This window comes from Abramis brama (genome assembly GCF_963993115.1).
Source record: "Abramis brama genome assembly, chromosome: 16".
Classification (NCBI taxonomy): Eukaryota; Metazoa; Chordata; class Actinopteri; order Cypriniformes; family Leuciscidae; genus Abramis; species Abramis brama.
In genome coordinates this window covers 4,636,283-4,658,132 of record NC_139978.1, presented here as the reverse complement: position 1 = coordinate 4,658,132, position 21,850 = coordinate 4,636,283, and the positions used below count along the sequence as shown (strand labels likewise).

The following is a 21,850-nucleotide window of genomic DNA, read 5'->3' as shown; positions in this document are numbered from 1 at the left end:
GTCTTGATGCACAATTCCGATTTGTTGATTATATCAGATTTTTTTAGACGACCGTTGGTGAAACAACCCAAGCTAGATGTACTGACCCGGAAAAGCTTAGGCCGGAAAGGAAAATTTCATGATTTGCAATGGATGCAAATGAAATGATAATACAAGGTTTTTCTGTCTGTACCATCTTTAAAGGTCAAGAAAGCTTTGGGTTGAGACTTCGTCCTCCATTGCACCATTGAAAAGAGTCATGTGACTCTTGGTGTCCACCCGAGTTTACATCATTCGCCACCGTGGCTTTTTCAGTGACGTAAGACTGATGAGAATGTCTGATCTGTCCGCTTACATGGCAGACGCAAATGCATATATCCCATTAATTTATTTCCACAAATGAATGAGGCCTTAAACCCGATCTGAGAATATCGGCTTAATAATTTTATCCCTTAAAACTAATCTTTTATCACCAAAATTACATATTTAAATGTTTTTTTCCTTGAAAATAAATTCATGTCTTAAAATATCTTGAATGTAACTCAACACCCTCGACTCATTTAGTATACGCGGTTCTATGAATATGCAAATGAGCCCCGCCTCCACTCACTCACTCAGCTCAGAGATCCACTCGCTGACGATCACACGTTGATCTGATTGGTTACAAGGTAGTTTGTGACGTCAGAAACACCAGCGATTTCAAAGCGTGTTTTTGAGACTGTCTTTGGTTCACTGCAGTTTTAAGGAGAAAATACTCAGCAATGGCATATTTAAAGCATATTAAACACAACACAAATACATATAAACAACATTAAAAGCTTGATTTCCACCTCAGGGGGACTTTAAATATTTTGCCTAATTTGATGCATCCAGCTTCCAATGCTCAGTATCTTAAAATCCAGTTCACAGATTTCTCCTTCCAAAATTAAAGCAGAAACAAAGTTATGTCTGGACTTGCCCATGAGCAACAAAAACAAGCAACACCAGAAAAAGAAAAAAAAGAAAACAGACTAGATTATAATACATATAATAATCTTATTAGTTACATTTTGAAAATCTTAAATTAAGAATTCAGTGGATAAAACTTGTGCAGATTTTGGACTCCTGCAAAGACTTGAGCTATTCAGTCTTCCAGTTATATTGACTTCAAACACACACCTGTCTCGCTCATCTTTATCGCCAATAACTATTCACACCCTTCTGACTATCTGTCCGTCGTTAGCAAAATACAAACTGATGGGTGGAGAACACTTTGCAATAAACGCCAAGAGTCAAGTCCACGTCTGTCACCATCCTGACCAGTCAGATGGACGGTTCACAAATTTAAATTCATTCAACAAGTGAGACAATTCATAAACTGAATAAAAAATGGCCTAGATGTGATAAAATAGAAGTATCTAAAATTCTATACACCTTTTATAAAAATCATTATATGCAACTAGGAAAGCAAAATAATTAGGATCATTGACTTTTAAAAGAGAAGAAAAAAAATTTCTTTCCATATCATTTATTTTTGAAATGCAAGGTGTGCATCCAATAAAAGACACACTTCAGCATATTGTGGCACAAACTTGGATTTTGGTGCATCCAATCAAACTTGTATTTTCACAGTATTTTTCATTTGTTAACCCTGTTGACAAATGATATGCCAACATGAGCAGGTTGTGAGACAAAAACAAAAAAAACAAAAAAAAAACATGACATTCTACATTAAATATAGGGTTTGGCCTTGTGTCCCGATGTGCAACATGTTCCTGGATCAACTTTCCAATCAATCAATCAATCAATCAATCATGTTTGAGTTTACAGTTTATATCACGTTTAGGCTTACAATCAGGGTTTGGTGCTTCATCATCAGTGTTATTCACCCATAATTCCCTTATTTTAGGGATAATTAAGGTTTAGGACAGGAATGTTGTTCCAGGATCAACAATCATGGAACATGTTGCACTTGGTAAATCACGGTGACGGTATAATCCTTGAGTTTCACTCTTCTAGGTGTGGAAAAAGTTCACACAAATTTTGATTTGAGGGAACCAAGTGGCTCTGCTATGGTCACACTTGCAAGACAGCACTAATTGCCCCGATGCGACTGAACTATGCGTGGGAAAGCGAGCATCCTGTTGACGTTATATCGTTAGTGCTTGATGTGGATTCTGCAGGAGCGAACAAAAGCCCGCTGGAGGCCTGTGATTAAAGGACACCATTGTTATCTCATTAGAGCCGCCAGGTTAGCAAAAGGTGTGAGCCGTGGCCCCTTCGTGGGGATAGACCAACACTGAGATGGGCCCTAACACACACACCCCTTTCTGAAGAGCCTCAAAGCTTTAAATACAGAGGATGATCTGAATACATCACAGTTCTTTTGGAAAGATTAATCATCCGTTAGATGGGAGTTTGAGTGAAACTGGGAGACATCAGGAGAGGCTTGCTTTTTGCCATGTGGATAGTCACATGGTCTCTTGGTGAAGTTAGTGATTTGATTCATTTACATGGATGTTAGAAACACCTCCAGGTGTGCATCTAACAGAACACAGCAAGGCTTGAGGGTTTTTTTTTTTAAAGTGCATGAGTCTGTAAAGGGGAAAAGGGAGGGATCTTGACGTCTATCCCTGTGGCGCAGTGAATGATCCAGACGCACAAGTGACAGTGCCAACACAACATCAAGACCACACTGCACCCTTACAATCAAATGATCGCATTGCTATAAAACATATGATGGAACTCCATACTCTTCTGGACTATATGTGGATCGTTTTTTTCCCAGTGGGATTTATCCGCGTGTGTGTTTGCCAAGACGCGCATCTGAGGGGCTTTTGAAGATCTCGCGCTCCTGAAGTCGCGTATATATTTATATATTTATACTGGCATATGGATTTGACTCTGTTCATTTAATCAGGAGATCACAGCGAGCTGGATTATCATTCTGGAGAACCCTGGATAAAACTTTTGACTTTGCGTTTCCACAATGTATGGAATAAATCAGCGCTGCTTGTACATGTGAGTAGGCTACTGATATTTGGCGATATTTAGATCGTTAATCTTCCAAATTAATGTTGCAGATGGACATTTTACAGTTTGATGCTTTATAAGAAGAATGTGCAAAAAACAACAACTTTATTTTCTAGTTCTTTGGAAAATGTTTTGTTTTGGTGCTTCGGAGAAAAAAGGTCTTTTAATCCCCAAAGAACCATACAAGCAACGCAATAATTATATTAGCCTAGTGAACATATGTGTATTTGTTTGATAAGAAAACGGTCTTTGCTGAACTGAAAGTAATGCAAGAGAACGATAGAATTACATTTTATGTGTGTATTATGTAGCCTACATTATGTGATACAGGCATTAATCAAATGTACATTATACAATGCTATTATATGTTGCCTATTACCTAATTATATTATGCTATTATATCTAATATATCATTATATAATGCATTATAATGATTTTCTCACTTTTGATTTGTTTTATTTTGTAGCTCTTTTCACTTCTTCGTGGTGTGGTGTCACGCGCAGGTAAATAGCTGTTTATTACATTTTATTTTGTTTGTGTTTTTACTGGCCTAATAAGCATTAGTATTTCATTTAAACTGCATGCATATGTCAATTACATTTAGTTTAAATTTGATACTTTGAAACTTGTGTAGTAAGCAAGGTTATAGCCTATGTCAAGCTTCAAAATCGATCAAAAGTTTTTTAATAACTGTAGCCTGTGATCTTGATGGGGCATCTAGTTTACATGTCTAACGATTTTTAGCATCGATTACTTTATTGTAACTCATTTGAAATCATTGTAAGTTTGCTGAGGCCCTCTAGTGGGCCCCAGGCCCTAGCTGGAATAGATGAGCCTAAATCAAATCTAACTCTGTTGAGTTCAAATCAACACGAACTCAGCAGCCTACGAATTGTATTTATCGTGCAATTTATAGGCCTACGCAAAAAAAAAAGTTAACAGTTTTAAAAGTTTTTACGTGCATATGATACACACTGTAAACCCTTTGGGTAGGATTAGTGGTGTGGAGTATTACACGCCATAAAGTGCGTATCATGTGCACGCGAAAACTGCGTATCATGTGCACGTAAAATCTCCTTTTTGCGTCTAAATTGCACGATAAACACATGAGATCGGGCTGCAGAGTTAGATCAGTGCTCTTGCTGGCATTTACAAAAACGAAACAGGTTTTCTATTCCAGCATTAGAGAGAGAAAGAGAGATCATATATGTGATCTTATTTTCCCTTTGCACCGAAAAGGGGGAGAAGAATCACCCTTCTCCTAATTTTAAGCAGTATGTGAGGGAACAGGGCTCGCTGACGGACCAGCTGAGCCGGCGGCAGGTTCGGGTGTATCAGTTGTACAGCAGGACCAGCGGGAGACACGTGCAGATCCCGGGCCGCAGAGTCAGCGCCACCGCGGAGGACGGGAACGCTTTCGGTGAGTCCGCGTCAAATATTCATCCGCGCCACGGTGATCCACTCACGGGGAGTTTCGGTGCAGATTATAGGGCTGTTTCGAGGCTGATTGCTTTATTGGCTGAAAAGGGACTTGCTGATATAGTTCAAAAGACATTTCTTTGCTTAATCGTTTCCTCTTTGTGTTGATTAGGATGTGATAATTTCCTTCAAACAGCAAAGGGAAATGAGACTGATTTGACTTGTGAGAGTCATCTTGAACATCATGATACTGCACTATGCATTTGAACTTAATATACCTGAAATCTTAAAAATATTGACCTATCACACATTACACACACTCCAATGCTTTGTGACTGCTTGGCATTTCTTTCTTTCTTTCTTTCTTTCTTTCTTTCTTTCTTTCTTTCTTTCTTTCTTTCCAAAAATGTATTTCATATTAACATTAAACAAATAATAATAAACGTCACAATTCTAATTCTCGCACTAAACATTTGGACTTTTTTAACCATTCCTAGGATATGAATTCTTGTCAACAAATATCAACAAATACATTTTTACTAGTTAAAATGTTAATTCTTAATATCAGGAGTTAAATTTCTAGTAACAATGGCAAGTTTTGATATCAACGATTCAATTTCCACTAGTAAAAATTTCAATTCTTGATATCAACAATGATGTCATCACTTGCAGAAATGCAAATTCCTGATATCAATAATACAAATTTGAACTATTCTTGATATCTGTAAATGTATTTTCAATAGGCTGCCATTAAAATTCAATTGTTGATATCAAGAACTCAATTTTCACTAGTTGAAATGTTAATTGTTGATATCTTTAAATGTATTTCAACATGTTACATTTGTTATATCCGATATCTGAAAATGTATTTCTGATATCAATAATTAGGAGCGTAATTTCAGATATCTAAAATGGCTCTTACTAGTAACAATCACATTCATGATATCAGAAATTAACATTGCCACTAGTGACAGTCGAATTATTGATTTCAAAATTTTTCTTTTTTTACTTTTCAATTGTTATATATTATAATTATATTTATATTTATTTATATATATATATTATAAATATATTTATATATTTATAATTACTGATATCAACAATTATGATTGTTACTAGTAAAAAAAAAGAAATTCTGATATGTTAAATTGGAATTTTAACTATAAGAAATCAATTCTTGATATCAACAACTGAATTTGAATGGCAGACATTTAACTGCCGAAAATACAATTTCAAAATTTGTATTTCTGCGACATCATTGTTGATATCAAGGATAAACATTTTTACTAGTGGAAATTGAATCGTTTGAAATAAAAAAAATTGCCATTTTTACTAGAATACTAATTCCTGATATCAAGAATTAACATTTTAACTAGTAAAAATGTAATTTTTGATATTTGTTGACAAGAATTCATATTCTGGGGATGATTAAAAGTCAAAATGCCTTGCCATATCATCTAAGTGTAACAGGACTGAATCAGCTTAATTTCATTGATCAAAAGTGTAGAATTACTTTTACTCTGCTCTCAATAATGTTGAGCTAAATTTGGTGTGTTTTCATTATGATTTCGGTATAGTTTTATATGACATTGATAGATGGCTGGATCTATGCAGTATTTTGTTTGGTAAAACACTTGTCCTGCATTACAGCCAGACTGTATGTGGAGACGGACACCTTCGGGAGTCGAGTTCGGATCAAAGGAGCGGAGACTGGCAGATACCTGTGTATGAACCGCAGGGGGAAACTAGTGGGCAAGGTACGTATCCTATCCATCATCCTGCTCGGAGATTCCTCGGGGAAGCATGTTTTATTTTTGTTGGGGCAAGTGTATTTTGAACTTCACAAAAAAATGGATCTTTGATAATTAGGTTGCATGACTTAAAACATGAGATCATCCAATAGAAAACAACAACCATCCAATCAAATCCCCACGGACAAAATCACAGTTTCACTCGGATATACAGTAGTGAGCGAGGGGATATTTGTTGTTATCATCCCATCCTTCCTTCGCACTTTATAACACATCTTTCCCTCGCGGGACACAATGACCTGAAGCCAGAAGAGTTATACTTAATGTTTTTTTGTTTTGTTTTTCCAGAATGCTTATGTTATTTCATTTTGATAATATTTTTAAAAAAATGTATGCAATTATTTTGGAGATTTTTTGTTCGTTTTTTTTCTTTTTTCTTTAAATTACTAGATTTGATCAATAAATAATAAATAAATAGTAATTTAGTCATTTCAGCACATTCTTTCAACTTAAATTAAAGATAACTCACAATTTCATGCATAACCCTTTTAATTCAGCTCAAAATATCTTACATTGGGTGTCTTTGTCGACCTCTTGTGGAAAACAAATAATATAACATGATCTTTCATGACTTTTGCCTCTAGATGGCCTTATAGTTCTATGGAGGAACGAGGTGTTCCGCTGGGTCCTAAAGTCCGTTCCACAGCATTCAGACACACATGTAGACATTATAAAATCATTTTTTTGGTAAAGTTTTCGCATTTTTAGATTGAATTTTGAGCGTTTTTAGGTTTTTTATTGTGTACTGAAGCATTCTTCGCTTTCCATTCATTCCTAAGGGGGTCAAATTGACCCGCAAGGGAAGGATTTGATCATTTTTTTAAATTTCAACCATAAAACTCCTCAAATCCATTCAATTCTTTTTGTGTGTATTCATGGTTTAAGTGCGACAAAAATCCTGGGGTCTTGGACTCCTCTTATGAACACTCAATGTTTAACTTTTTTTTATGATTTTTTATGATTTTTGAGGTTAATGACCCAAGAAGTTCAATTAAAACATTAAAATATGTGGAAAATATTTTATATTTTTTAATATTTTAAACATGATGGTAGAACAAAACACTTTATTTAATATTTTGTATTCTTAGGGGATTTTTTATACTAAATTATATTTACTCTGTATTTATAATCCATTTATTCACTTTTTGAGCATATAGACCTGCAAATTAAATTTCCAACTTAAACTGTCGTAAATCTGTTTTCTAAGACGACACTTGGCAGATTATTACTGAAGTGAAAAAAGTTTTAAAAAGTAAACTTTAAAAAAGAAGCAGAATTTTACATGTATTGTTATGAAAAATGCACAAAAATACTATTTTCAATTTTGACATATATTTGAAATATATATTTTCTAAATCACGTTTTAATCTAAAACTGCAACAAAATCTAAACAAGTTGTGTTCCAAATTTAAGCCTGATATCTCAAAATATGAGCTTTCAGTAGAAATTTTCTAGATGAAATTCGTCTCATTCATTTCCAATGCGCTCGTTTTTGACCGCGAGGACCACAAGTGTTTCTATTTTTTACAGGACCATTTAACCTGTTCGAATCATGTCCATGTTTTTTGTTTTGTTTTGTTTTGTTCACATAGCAAGTGCCAAAACCTTTCGCACCATTCCAATGAAGTAACAAATTCTAAACATAAACAAAATGTAAAAAACGCCAGTGGGTTAAAATACAAATCTGCACCCCCCCCACCCTTAAGTCGCTCCAGACTCATATGTTTGTTTCATGGGAAAGACAAAAAGAGATATCAAAATTCTTTCACACATGCACATAGTCAGATGTCAAGCACTTCTTCCTTCACGGAAGTGGAAAAAATGTCTTCAGCGCGATGAGTTTGCCATGAGACAAAGTGCTGGGACAGATGGAGACAGTGAGAGCATCGGGGCCGTGTTGAGAGACGAGGACTCGAACAATGCTGGAGACAGGGCTGCCAACTTTTGAGTTTAGCTTGGAGTGAGATTTTTTTTTTTGGCGAGGGTGGTGGGCGGGGGGGGGGGGGGGGGGGTATGTAAAAACAAATATTGCATCACAATAAGTGTAATTGTGATTGTCAAAACATTTGGTAACTAAATAGAATTTTATGAAGTTTAGTGACAACATGTTACAATGTTTACATTGTACAATGACTGGTATAGGATACAGTTTTTATTATTGCTTGACAAAAATTTCAAGATTTCAATTCCATTCTTGTGATTTGATTCCGATTTTGATTCAATATTGACTATTTTGGATACATGTTTATTTTAAATTTTATTTTAAAAAATAATCTCACCTAATGCTGTAAACATAGAGGGCCCAATCTGCTGGTATTATTAAAGGTTAACAATAATATTAAATTAAATATAATGCAGTTTTTGTTATAATAACAATTATTTAATGACATAAGTAAAAATATAATAAATGTGTAATATAGTGCTCAGCAAAATCTCCTCTCTAGCTATTTTTTCTATTTAATTAACATGCTATGGTCGTTAAATGGCTTTCCTGAGGTAAATGTAACGTTATGTGACATAAATAATTGTTCTCCTGCTGTTATATTGACCTCTTTCCGTGGTTGAAAAACACTAATTGGTCGATATTATGTATACTTTCGGTAAGTTGTACTGCATCTTTAAATAAAAAAGTAACAGGTGATCGGTTCACGTGCACTTGAACTGAGGCGCTCAGCGATCTGTCACGTCACATTTACAAGCGCCAAACGTATTTTTGTCTAAATTTCGTAATAAAATTGACGGAATCTAAGAGCTGAGAATTAGTTTAATATTAAAAGTACCTCTTTGCTCCACAATTTTTCTGTGCGTGAGAAAATGGATGTGTGGCGTGAGAGCGTGTGAAAAGTGTCAATTGCGTGAGTCTCACGCTCAATGCGTGAGAGTTGGCAGCCCTGTGAGATCACACTAGATCAGATACAAACCATTAAAAGCACTTTCAATTCCTTTTGGAATTATGAAACAAAGTCTGTCATTTAAATAATAAAAGCTGGTTTATTCTGCAGGAACAGAGGTCACATGCTGTTCAACTGAGATAATAAACATAAACGTCATATTCATCCGTAGGTATCAGTGTGAAGTCCATATAAAAAAATCTGTACTTGCAAATGTTTCCTAACACACTTAAGGAACTTAAACTTGAGTAAAAAAATGCACTTTGAATTAATGTCAAATGAAAAGACAATTTTAAATAATGTTTTAATGCTCTAAAGAAGTGCACTTATTTTGGTAGGTAAGGCTTTACCAACACACTAAAGCACATGTGAAATACTTTTAACTGTAGTGTGTTATTTAAAGTTAATATATTTTAAATGTACTAAATTGCATCTTCATCATTACAAATGTGCAATTACAAATATATTTAAATACAAGCTCCAATCCAAATTACTTCTTGGTACATTTGTCAGTACACTTTAAATATATTTTAAAGACTAGAATTATGCAGTTACATATAAAGAGGAACTTAAGTCAGATTTAAGTATGTCAAAAACACTCTAAACTAATTGAATTACATATAAATTTAAACTATACACTATATAAAAAAGTCAGTAAAAATAGGGCACAACGTACTGTAGAAATATTCTTTTTTTCCAGGTGTTTTACCTGTATTTTGAATTATGCATTGCATTGTGTTGCATTTTAGTGTTAGTGGAAATTTCCTTAAAATTACTGTCATTTTTATTTTTTACAGTGCAATACAATTTAATTTAATTGCAAATACCATGCAATTAAGTGTATCAAAATATCTTGACTGTAACTCGACACCCTTGCCTCATTTAGTATACATGGTTCTATATGCAAATGAGCCCCGCCTCCACTCACTCACTCAGCTCAGAGATCCACTGGTTGACGATCACACATTGATCTGATACAAGGTAGTTTGTGACGTCAGAAACACCAGCGATTTCAAAGCGTGTTTTTGAGACTGTCTTTGGTTCACTGCAGTTTTAAGGAGAAAATACTCAGCAATGGTGTCGACTTATGAATTTACACATGGTTTGTCTTAAAGCATATTAAAAACACCACATAGACACATAAACAACATAAAAGCTGGATTTTCACCACAGGGGGACTTTAATTTCACAGTTATTTTCCTGTTTTAAGTCTAAAGTCGGCATGAAACAGAAGTTGCAATAAGCTGAAATATTCCATAAAAAAAGAAAGAAAAAAAAGAGCTGCCCATTTTGATTTCATGGTGACTTTATGACATTGGTGTATTTTTATTTATAAAGTCCTGTTAGGTCTATTACCCAAATATCTGCTAGAGTTGCTGCAACCACATGTTAGTACATATTCAACCCAATCATCTAATCATATTCGTTTGATTATCCCTAAAAAAAAACTGTCTATGGTCGCTCTGCTTTTAGTTTCGCTGCTCCGAGTGATTGGAATGTGCTACAAAAGTCATTTATTTCAATCTCTGTATTTAAAGCAACACTAAGTAAGATTTTTTACCTTCAAATAATGTTTCCAAAATCGTTTCAGTGGTTCATCAAGTCGTGACAGGGTGAACGGCACTTCTTCCTCCGCTTTGCGGTCCTTTATCTGGTATATCCATGCTCTGTAAGATTACCAGATCGGGTCGCGTTTCTGTAGTTCTAATGAGACATAAGAAAACTACAAATTTGACTTGCTTTACGGCAAGCGTTACAATTGCTGATTCCAAAGCCGGTGCTGGATAAACAGCGAGCGTGCGCGAGCGACAGTAGGATGCGCTAGGCTAAATTATTTACGACAGCGGTAATGGACAATTCCGCTTCCAACCTGTAGGGCGACCGCAGAGGAAAAGTTCCTTAGTGTTGCTTTAAAAAACTGTTAGGGAGTGTTTTTATCACAGCTTGTGAATGTTTTAAATGAGTGTGTGTGTGTGTGTTGTAATATGTTAGTAGGCCTAACTAATGTATGTAGAACTAATGATCTTTGCAACGGAAGTGACTCAATCAAAACTATCTTTAGCTGGACAATAACTTTATTCTAGAGCTGCTGTAAAGCCAAAACAATCTCTGTTACTGTAATCTCCTATTATCACTGTAAAGCTGCTGTGAAACAATCTATATTGTTAAAATCGCTGTATAAATGAAGGTGAATATGTCTTTCTGGAGATCTTGATTCTCCTGCCAGGCTGTTGTTGAAAAGAAGAACTTGTTCTTAAAGTGATAGTTCACACAAATATGAAAATTAGCCCATGATTTACTCACCCTCAAGCCATCCTAGGTGTATATGACATTCTTCTTTCAGATGAATACAATCAGAGTTATATTAAAAAATGTCCTGGCTCTTCCAAGCTTTATAATGGGAGTGAATGGGTATATTTTTTTGGAAGTATATCAAAGCCTCTCCATCCGTGATAAAAGGGTTAATAAAGGCCTTCTGAAGTGAAGCGAGGTGTTCGTGTTCGAAAAATATCCATATTTAAAACTTTATCAACTAAAAGGTGAACTATCCCTTTAAGGGACTTGCCATAGTTAAATAAAGGTTGATGTAATAATGTAATAACCCGTGATTCTTCTCTCTGTGTCCCAGACTAACGGCAGGGGACGGGACTGCATCTTCACGGAGATCGTTCTGGAGAACAACTACACCGCGTTCCAGAACGCTCGATACGAAGGCTGGTTCGTGGCCTTCAGCAGAAAGGGTCGACCCATCAAGGCCTCCAGAACCAGGGAGAACCAGCGGGAAGTTCACTTCATCAAACGCCTCCACCAAGGCCCTCTTCCCTTCCCCAACTCAGACCAACCCAAACACTTCGAGTTCATCAGCTTCCCTCCGACCCGACGGGCCAAACGCAACAGAAAACCTTCCTAACACCGACACTTACACACACTCAGCGGACTATTCCCCCAACCGGTCACTCTAAATGCGTTCTATAGCACGCATTGTGTTTATCGTGTAATTTATACGCGAAAATGAGGTTTTTTTACGTGCATATGGGTAGATTTAGTAGTGGTGTGGGGTGCGTGTGTATTACACGCAATAAAGTGCGTGCACGCGAATTAATCATGCACGCGAAAACTGCGTATCATATGCACGTAAAAACTCATTTTCGCGTATAAATTGCACGATAAACACAATGCGTGCTATAGCGACGCATTTTCACGAGATCGGACTGATTTCCCTGTTTATACTAAGAAGAGGCTGCTTTATTTTTATATCTTTTCGTACTTAATGGACTTGAACACTGAACGGATGCTCGTTGTAAAGGGTGACCTGTAAATATGGTAAGATAGTAAAAGAGAATGTATATATTTAATTAAGGTGGTATTTGTATGTGTGTTGTGTGGGCGTTTTTAGACAATATGCTCAATATTAAACACAATAAAAGAGACATTTTCCTTTAAGGGGAATGTAAATGTAAAATAAAATATAAATCCACGTCGGTTTCAGCTGAAGATGTTTTACATTATACCTCATGTGAAATGGAAAGAAAAATAAATATGAGTCTCCGATTGATTCTCATTTTTAGCAACAAATGAGAAGAAATTAATACTTTTTATTCAGCAACAGAAGTGGACAGTAACAAAGTACATTTACTTGAGTACTGTACTTAAGTACACTTTTTGAGTATCTGTACTTTACTTGAGTATAATTTTTTCTGGAAAATGTTACTTTAACTTCACTACATTTGAAAGACAAATATCATACTTTTTACTCCACTACAATTCTGTCAAGGTCCTTGAGTAGAAAGTAACATCAGTCAGTGAATGATTTTGGTTGCAGGGGTTGCATTGTGGTTGGAAATGAAAGTCGGGTTGACATCAGAACCCGACATCAGATTGACGTTGGATATTGATTGAAAATAAAAGTCGGGTTGACGTCAGAACCCGACTGATGTTGGTTTCTGACGTCAACCCGATTTTCATTTTCAACCACAATACAACGTCTGTCCAACGTTGGAGATCAACGTCAATCTGACATTGGATTCTGACATAAACCTGATTTTCATTTTCAACGTTGGGTTTGGTCTTATAAATGCGACTTTTGTCACTTTTTTGGAGCACACTAGCTTATAGATAACAGTAAGGCTGACATATTCATACTAAAAGCCAAAAAACTTTAAATAGGGCAATATTTGAGGGAACAGCCATTTGTGTGTCCGAAACCATTGTGGACGTTATTGAGTGACTTATTCAATCTCACATTCAATCCCACTACTGGAACTGTGCTCTAGAAATAAATGTGATATTGCTATGAGGGTAGGAAGGCAGGCATAGATTCAGAGGCATACGGCACTTTAAGTATTACATACAACAATAATAAAACAATGCACTGACATTTACTTTTTACTTTTGATACTTAAGTATTTTTAAAAACGAGTACTTCTGTACTTTTACTTAAGTAAGAATCAGTCTTTACAACTTTTACTTGTAACGGAGTAATATTTGACCAGTAGTATCTATACTTTCACTCAAGTAAGGAAGTTGTGTACTTCGTCCACCTCTGTTCAGCAAGGATGCATTTAATTGATTTAAAAAAAAAAGAAAAGTAAAGACATTTATAATGTTCCGAAAGATTCCCATTTTAAATAAATAGCTATAATAAAATACATTTTATTCATAAAATAATTCGGGGAAAATGTATTTCAGTTTCCACAAAAATATGAAGCAGCACAACTGTTCTTTAACACTGATAAAAATCATAAATGTTTCTTAAACAGCAAATCAGCACACACACTATCTCTCTCTCTCTCTCTCTCTCTCTCTCTCTCTCACGTCACACACACCATCTCTCTCTCTCTCTCTCTCTCACACACACACACACACACACACACACACGTCACACACACACACACCATCTCTCTCTCTCTCTTTCTCACACACGCACACACACGCACACGCACACACACACTATCTCTCTCACACACACACACACACACACACACACACACACACACACACACACTATCTCTCTCTCTCTCGCTCTCTCTCTCTCTCACTCACACACACACACACACACACACACAAATCATAAATGTTTCTTGATCATCAAATCATCATGATTTCTGAAGGATCATGTGACACTGAAGACTGGAGTAATGATCACAGGAATAAACACGTATTCTCTGCTGCCCCCTGCTGTTAATGCAGGAGAGGGGAAAGATGTTGTGACAGACTCTGCACTTTATTACATAAGTGTGTGTGTGTGTGTGTGTGTGTGTGTGTGTGTGTGTGTGTGTGTGTGTGTGTGTGTGTGCTCTTAAAGTAAAGACATGTCATGCATGGAACATCATTCTAGAAGCCAGAATGTTGTGACACTGCTGTACAATGAGCCCCTATTAGAACTATGATATTCTATACTTTTATCAATTCTATTGATAAAAGTATAATAACCAAATTTTCATGTAGTAGGCCTATGTAGTTCATCACACCCGATGTCATAGTGTAGCCTATCAGTTGGGTGACACCTGTTTACTTCATGAATGGCTGATGTCATACTCTAAATTATCATAATCTCGTTTGTTTTAGAATTTATTATATCATTCTAATATGATGATTTGATGCTCAAGAAACATTTATGATTATTATCAGTATTATAAACAGTTGTGCTGCTACTTCATTTGTGTGTGTGTGTGTGTGTGTGTGTGTGTGTGTGTGTGTGTGTGGAAACTTTGATCAATTTTAATATGAAAAGTGTTGCATTAGGAGGGCTATTTGTGTGTTATCTGTTATCAGATCTGTTGAAGATGCGGTTTCTATTCATGTATGCCAAGCCATTTTAGAAATCCCGACCAGGCGATCTTTTACGGCCATGTCCAGGATAAAGAGCAGTCTATGTATGGCCACCCAATATACATACAGTTAAGGTGATATTAAATTACTTAAACTGTGATATAAGATTTTGGCCATATTGCCCATCTCTATGTCATTCATTCCCTGTGTGACTTGCAAAGGCTTGCGTTTGGTTTAGTCTCACCACAAGGTGTCGCTGTGGCATCAAGGCTTCAGCTCCACTGATGATGTCGGAGGTAAAACACGCCCCCCTCATTAACATACTTTTTTTTTTTAAATAAATGAATGTATAAATAAATATACGTGGAAATAAAATAAATGTATAAATAAATAATAATAAAAAAACATGGAACAATACAATTATGCATAAGGAAATAAAAGTATAAAATACTTTACTTTTACTTTTTTTTTTTTTATATATATTTATATATTTATTTATTAATTATTATGTCAGATTTGGAACTCCATATCTGAGGGAAGACGTGATCAAAACGTTGTCTTTCATTATTGTAAGTTAATGTTGTTAAAATTGAGAAAAACTTTTTACATTTGACTTCTATAGCGTATTCAAACACAAAATAACAGATATAGTCTCAATCACCAAAAGCAGCCCATACTAATTCGAATTTCTCTTTTATTGAAAAATGCATTTTCATTGATTCATACATGGTTGCAACAACATTTAGATAAATATTATCAGTGCCATCTTTTAAAAATGCTTTATTGACTGAATAACATGTTCAGTTGTTATGTGTATCTATGGATCTTCCTAAAAAACAACAACATTTAAAATAGTTTTGAATAGAGGTTGATGATGTATGTTATGTATTCACAAACCCACCTCCTGACTTACAATCAACTGCATATGTCATTTCAACTTAAATTACATTAAACTGACTTTAAAAAAATGAGTTGAAGACTGTTTAACTTGTGTAAGTCACAGTTCTATAGTGGCACAATTTGCTCAGACCAATGGTTTGTGTGTAACATGTGACTTTTTTCGTATGACATTAAAATTCTTTTTAGAATAAAATTGTACATGAATAAGTTAAGCAAATGTGTTTACGTCTGAGAACCTTTTATAGGAATATAAAGACATACACTGTGTGGTACAGTACGAATATTTTCACTGTCCCTTATTTTCATAATGAACCATGGTTGTCCTTTTTTCCCCTTTTCTGCCGTTGGCAACTCTATTCATGACTGATTTCAAAATGGTAAACAAGCGCTGCTTTGTCTGCAGTTTGTCTGCAGTCCTAGCTTCGGTTACCCTTTCAGGAAGACGAAAATAGACGATTGGCATCTGATATTTCCATATTGGCGTTAAACAAGGACAAACCTGAAACTCTAAAGCAAAAAGAGAAATGCTGTTTAATAATTTAGCTATAATTGGTAGCCTTGATTAAATCTGAGGTTACGGGTCAGATATAAAGCTTCAAGTCTCATTTTAAAGCGATGAAACTGTTTTAGTTGTGCTTAGTTTAGTTTCACTGCTTTGCTCTAGCTTAAGGTCCTTCTCTCTGCATAGAAAGCCTGTAATGGGCAAGGACTACGCTTCATTGTGCCTTGAAGAACGCTGAGATCTTCTGCTGATGGTTTACTGGTCTCCTGAACAGCCGAAAACACGCACATCAATCCTATATATATATAATCCTAAAAAGCACGCAAACCATTGAGGTTTGTTCATGTGTGCAGAAGTCGAGCTTCTGTTTGATGTGCACTATGTTTGAGTGTTGATCAATGTTTATATGTGAATAAAAGGCTAAATTAAATCTGTTCATCATAAAAAGTGATTGAGTCTCTTCAGAAGATTTGGACTTTGCTTGATTCATATGAATTAGTTTTACCATGTCTTTGGCCCTGTTTACAGCTGGTATTAAGATGTGTTTTGGTCGATCGGATCACGAGTGGACGACTCTAAATACAGGAGTAAACGGGTCTAAAACGCTTTGAGCTCGTCCAGTTTCCTCCACTTCCAGAGTTAGTTGAAAACACATTCGACCGGATTGCTTTCGTAGTGTAAACGCTCATGTGACCGAATGTGTTCAAACAGCCTCTAAAGACCGTCTTCTCTCCGTCTACTGGTCTAATGCGGGAACATTATGGGAAGAGCGATAGAGCGGGATTTAAGCTCTGTCGGCTGAAGACTCAAGTTTGGTTTGAAGACGAAAAACGTACGAAGCTCAATGTTCTCTCTCCATTCCTGATTTCTAACACACACTCACAGCGTTCGGCTGATCTCGCGTCTGTCAGAGCAGAAACTGAAGATGATGTTCTCTGTGTGTTTCTCCGTCGTCTCCGATTGCGTTCATATGTTAATTACATGAGCTTATTTCGTCCATTATATCATAAGATCTGAAAAGCCCAAACATTTACTCACCCATAGACCCTCCCCTCGAAGAAATCAGGACAGAAGTGTTTGAAAGTGGACAGAAGAGACGGATTAAAACACCAGGTGTAAACGGGAATGTGTTTCCCTCGTCTACTTGTGATCCGATCGACCAAAATGCATCTTAATATCAGCTGTAAACAGGGCCTTTATGTGCTTTTTTGAAGCTTGAAAATAACCCTGCATAGTCTTCACTTTATAAACGGTATATAGATTAATCCTTATTAAAATCACAAAAGTGGCTCAGTCAAGAACAGTGAGAGATTTTCTGTCTTTTGTTCTTAGATTAATGTTAATGACACAGACAGACAGAAGGTTTATTAGGCTACTGTCCCTTTAAGAGTGAATGCATGGATCCAATATGCTGTTACACACGTTTTCTTTCTCAACTGTTTACGTTCATAACTGTCATAACCAACAGGTTACGGGGATATTTTGACATGATTTTGTGTGTATTTTTCCGTTCAAGCGCAAAAAGATCTCAATTCAGTATTCACACATATGAGAGGCGGATTCACAGAAAACAGCGAGCGAGTGCTGGATTTAATTCTCTTTTGCGTCTTGAATGCACGTTTTAAAATCACATGAAAATTCACAAACAGGAATCTAAATTTTAATTTTATATTTCAAGTATCCGATTCCTGAATTTTATTCACTAACATTAACAAATTTAATTATTGCTGTAAAAAGCAAATGAGACCTTATTGTGAAGTATTGCCAAGTTTTTCATTGCTAGAATTCAGTGTACTGTTAGCCTATGAGAATCTTCAGATTAATAATGAATCAATAATGTCAGTTAAACTTAAGTATACTTAAAACACATTATTTAGTTTATGAAAGTACACTTTGAAGTATGCTCACAGTAAACTACTAGTTAAGTCGTTTTATACTACAAGTATACTTAAGTGAACTTGGCATCATACTTGTAGTTTTTATATTTTATTATTGCACTTTGCACCCCAAAGCTGACTTGTTACTATATATATAAACTTGAACATGAAAGTATACAAGTATTGATACGCTACTCAATCAAAAGAGTTAACGCAACTACAAGCTATGGATACCCTAGTGAAAAAAACTATACCAAAATGTATTTAAAATTATTTTTTTCATACTAAGTATACTACAAACCCATTAACATTTACTGGCATATTGCCTGAGAATTAATGATATAAATATTATAATTAAACTTTATTTAGAATACTTCTTTATTGCACAATGCACATTTCTTAATATTAAGCCTGAAATGTGTTTTAATATCACTATTAGTAAGGATGGTGTGATTTCTGTTTAATATCAGTCTTTAAATGCAAGATATTTAAAGTGTATCTAAAGTATACTTGCAATAGTTCCACTTTAGCACAATCAAATATACTTCAGTATATCTTTCGTTGAACTTCAGCACTATATCTGGATAACTAAAGTACATTAAGTGCAAAATTAGTTGTTCCAGTTTAGCAGACTTTAAGTATATCAGTTTAGTACACCAACAGTACAACTGCAGGGTATTTTTATTAAGTACATAAATATGTAAATGTATTTGTAGTATGCTTATATAGTATGCTCATAAAATAATGCATTTAGTATATTTATTTTTCACTAGGGTACTTAGACTTTTCTATCAGTATAAGTTAAGTAGACTTAATTTTACGTATATTTCTGAGAAGAACATAAATAGTGTACTTTCTAATTTTTTGTTTAAAAGATGTACACTAATAGCACACTTACTTTTTTTTTTAAGGGAAGCAGTGAGAATAAATTCAAGTATTGCATGATATAAAATCAAGTTGCAGTGCATAGTATTCTTGCAACCAAAGACGTTCTTTTCCCTTTGGCTTTTCAGATGATGTTTCATTTCAGGAGTCTCTCCCCAACAGTGTCCCGATAAACGCTCTCAATTTACAGACGCCAAGAGATGCCCGCGTACTCAACCATGAGCACGGGGCTGTGGAGTGCACTTGTGTCCAGTACTGCACCATGTCCCCCGGTTTGGTGTGGTGGACCGACACCATAGTTTGATAGCAACAACGGCTGAATGGTACAGCGGGTCCTCCGGAGAAGAGTGGGGAATGGGTCGGTGTAATCCCTGCGGTGTGAGCACAAATCCCTACAAACACATCCTCAGGTGGCAATGGACTGGGTAATCGTATGGCAACCGCTGCTAATGAAAGCTTGAGCAACGCTGGTCGAGAAAGTACATACGCCGTCCCACTGCAGTAATCCGGAAAAACCACGCCAGCGTATGCCGTTTCTGACATGAAGTGTTTACTGGAAGGATTGCGATCCGGTGCGACTTGCATGTGGACACGACCCAAATAAAGCTCAGCGAGTTCACTTTCTGCCATTTTAAAGCTGTGGTTGAGATACTGCAGAAGTGCACTGGGGTTAAACAGCACATCATCATCTACTTTTGCCAAATAGCGAGCCTGTGGGCAGAAACGGCGAGCCCATCCCAGCATAGACAGAGTTTTAAGGGTTAAGTTGGCGTAGGAGTCAATGAAGCGACCCTGTATGAGATCCCCGCGCTCCTTTGACTCTTCCACCAATTCTTTCCCGAGAACTGGGTCAGATGGCTGACCGACAATGAAGAGGGTCATGACTCGGTGACCCCTGACTTGTATTTCCCCACCCCAGGTGTCCCGAATGGCTTGGCGGGCCTTTCTGTTGGGAGGTGCCGATACAACCAAAGCGATGAGGAAAGGTTTGGCACGTTCGCAGACGTGGACGCTCGGCATAAGCAGATACTCTTCTGAACGGGTTGGAGGAATACTGTGTGGAAGAACCAGTCCATGAAACCCTTCCACTTTGCTCATGCCCAGCGAGGTCAACCATAATTCAATGACGTCGATAAAGAGTAAAGCAAGTAAAGAGCCACAGAAGACTATAATGCAGAGGTAATGGATGAACCCTAAATGACCTCCTCGCTTCCCAATGCGACCCTTGCAGATCCTAAAACTAGGCCCTACCATTTTTTACAGATCACAGGACAAACTTCTTTACTCCTTCTTTTTGGGTATTATTATACATTTAGATCCAGTGAAGGGATAAAATGATGCATGGTGTCCAGTTGTGCTTTTCTCTGCTCTGTTGCACCGCCAACTGCAAGAGGAAATAAAGATGAACAGTGTAGATTAGTGGTTAATGTCTGATATATAGCAAAAATTATATTCTTTATCTTGTACACAACAGTTTGGGTTCTGTAAGATTTTTTATGTTTTTGAAAGAAGTCTCTTCTACTCACCAAGGCTGCATTTATTGGATCAAATATACAGTGAAAGCAGTGAAATATTTCTATGTGGATATATAGTAAAATGTCATTTATTCCTGTGATCAAAGCTGAATTTTCAGCATCATTACTCCAGTCTTCAGTGTCACATGATCCTTCATTCTAATATGATCATTCTAAAATCATTGATGATTTGATGCTCAAGAAACATTTCTGATTATTATCAATGTTAAAAACGTTGTTTTAAATTGCAATATTTCACATGATCACTGTATTTCATAAATGCAGCAATGGTGAGCAAAAGAGACTTCTTTCAAAAACATAAAAAATGCCATGACGCTTTAAGCTTGACGTCGACTAGTTGCTGACCATGGTCTATAGAGGGCGTAACAGGATAAGAAATCTTTGAAGTCCACTTTTTCACTCTGTTTCCAACAATTAAAATGACAAATTTTGAAATGCATATTCTGAGAGTGCACCACAACTTTGATTATACCATCTGGATGCTTAAAATTGATTACAGCCTCTGCTAATGCTGTTGGATATGCTTGCATGTTTAATTTGTAGTCAATTATTATGACCGCCGCTAGCATAGTTAGCGAAAGCGGTCATATAGGGATTGTCAAAGTTTTTTTTTTTTTTTTTTTTTTCGTCATCTACTGAATTTTTCGTCAACGATACCAGGGACGCCGAAACACCGGGGAACATGAAATTTGGTGGGCATGTAGCCCCACTAGACTTTTACGGAAAAATTTCGTTTGGTCCCCGGGGGCCACTCCCCCCCCGCGCTGGGCCCCCCCAAACCCAAAAAATGCAGTTTTTCCTAAATAACTACCTGAACCGTGGCACCGAGGATGAATAAATTTTTATGGTATGTTGCTCTTAAGGGCCCACATCAACCTAGCCCATAATCACTCATTTGTGATTTGCGCCCCTCCCATAAAAAATGAAAATGCAATATTATTCTGCTTTAATCGCCCCTATCTTCAGTTGAGATGTTCAGAACTGCACCATATTTCATGTGTATGATTAACTTGACATCCTCTGGGGGTATGCTAAGTTTCGTAGAATTTCATCCGTGGGGGGGTAGGCCTATAAAATAAATTCATTTATGTGCACATTTAGTGACTGTACACTCATCGGCCTGTAGATGGTGGTGTTGAGCGAAGGGTTGCTGGTTTAGGATGATACTGTCACTAAGGTTGCCAACTGTCCCGAATTAGGCGGGACGTCCCGCATTTTGGGCCTAATTTATTTGTCCCTTGCGTGACCTCCCGTGTCCCGTTTTTTG

At 36.3% G+C, this 21,850-nt stretch overlaps 2 protein-coding genes across 6 annotated transcripts in view; one reads left to right on the top strand and one right to left on the bottom strand.

Moving 5' to 3' along the window:
- The first annotated feature begins 2,612 nt into the window (after positions 1–2,612).
- Positions 2,613–12,663, top strand: fgf17 (fibroblast growth factor 17). Of its 4 annotated transcripts, none has more exons than XR_014603026.1 (6): positions 2,613–2,979; positions 3,458–3,494; positions 4,231–4,411; positions 6,061–6,167; positions 11,742–12,087; positions 12,302–12,663. XR_014603026.1 is itself a non-coding variant. In XM_084087137.1 (5 exons), exons 1-5 carry the CDS (start codon positions 2,948–2,950, stop codon positions 12,021–12,023), a joined length of 603 nt encoding a protein of 200 aa, XP_083943263.1. In that variant the 5' UTR covers positions 2,613–2,947; the 3' UTR covers positions 12,024–12,663. The 4 variants fall into 4 exon arrangements, 2 of the variants coding, with proteins under 2 accessions (XP_083943263.1, XP_083943262.1); XR_014603027.1 differs by having other exon boundaries at positions 4,267–4,411; positions 12,302–12,662; XM_084087137.1 differs by having other exon boundaries at positions 4,267–4,411; positions 11,742–12,663.
- A 2,895-nt stretch (positions 12,664–15,558) lies between these two features.
- Positions 15,559–21,850, bottom strand: part of b3galt4 (UDP-Gal:betaGlcNAc beta 1,3-galactosyltransferase, polypeptide 4) — a 30,482-nt gene continuing 24,190 nt past the window's right edge. For both annotated transcript variants that reach the window (XM_084087112.1, XM_084087113.1), the window contains exon 2: positions 15,559–20,432. In XM_084087112.1, coding sequence (XP_083943238.1) covers positions 19,190–20,302 — 1,113 coding nt within the window. In that variant the 5' untranslated portion in view covers positions 20,303–20,432 and the 3' untranslated portion in view covers positions 15,559–19,189. The remainder of the gene's footprint in view (positions 20,433–21,850) is intronic.

Coding starts and splice junctions, on each gene's coding strand:
- fgf17 (XM_084087136.1), top strand. CDS start 2,948: ATGTATGGAATAAATCAGCGCTGCTTGTACAT. Junction 2,980..3,457: donor AATCAGCGCTGCTTGTACAT/GTGAGTAGGCTA, acceptor TTTATTTTGTAG/CTCTTTTCACTTCTTCGTGG. Junction 3,495..4,230: donor TGGTGTGGTGTCACGCGCAG/GTAAATAGCTGT, acceptor TGCACCGAAAAG/GGGGAGAAGAATCACCCTTC.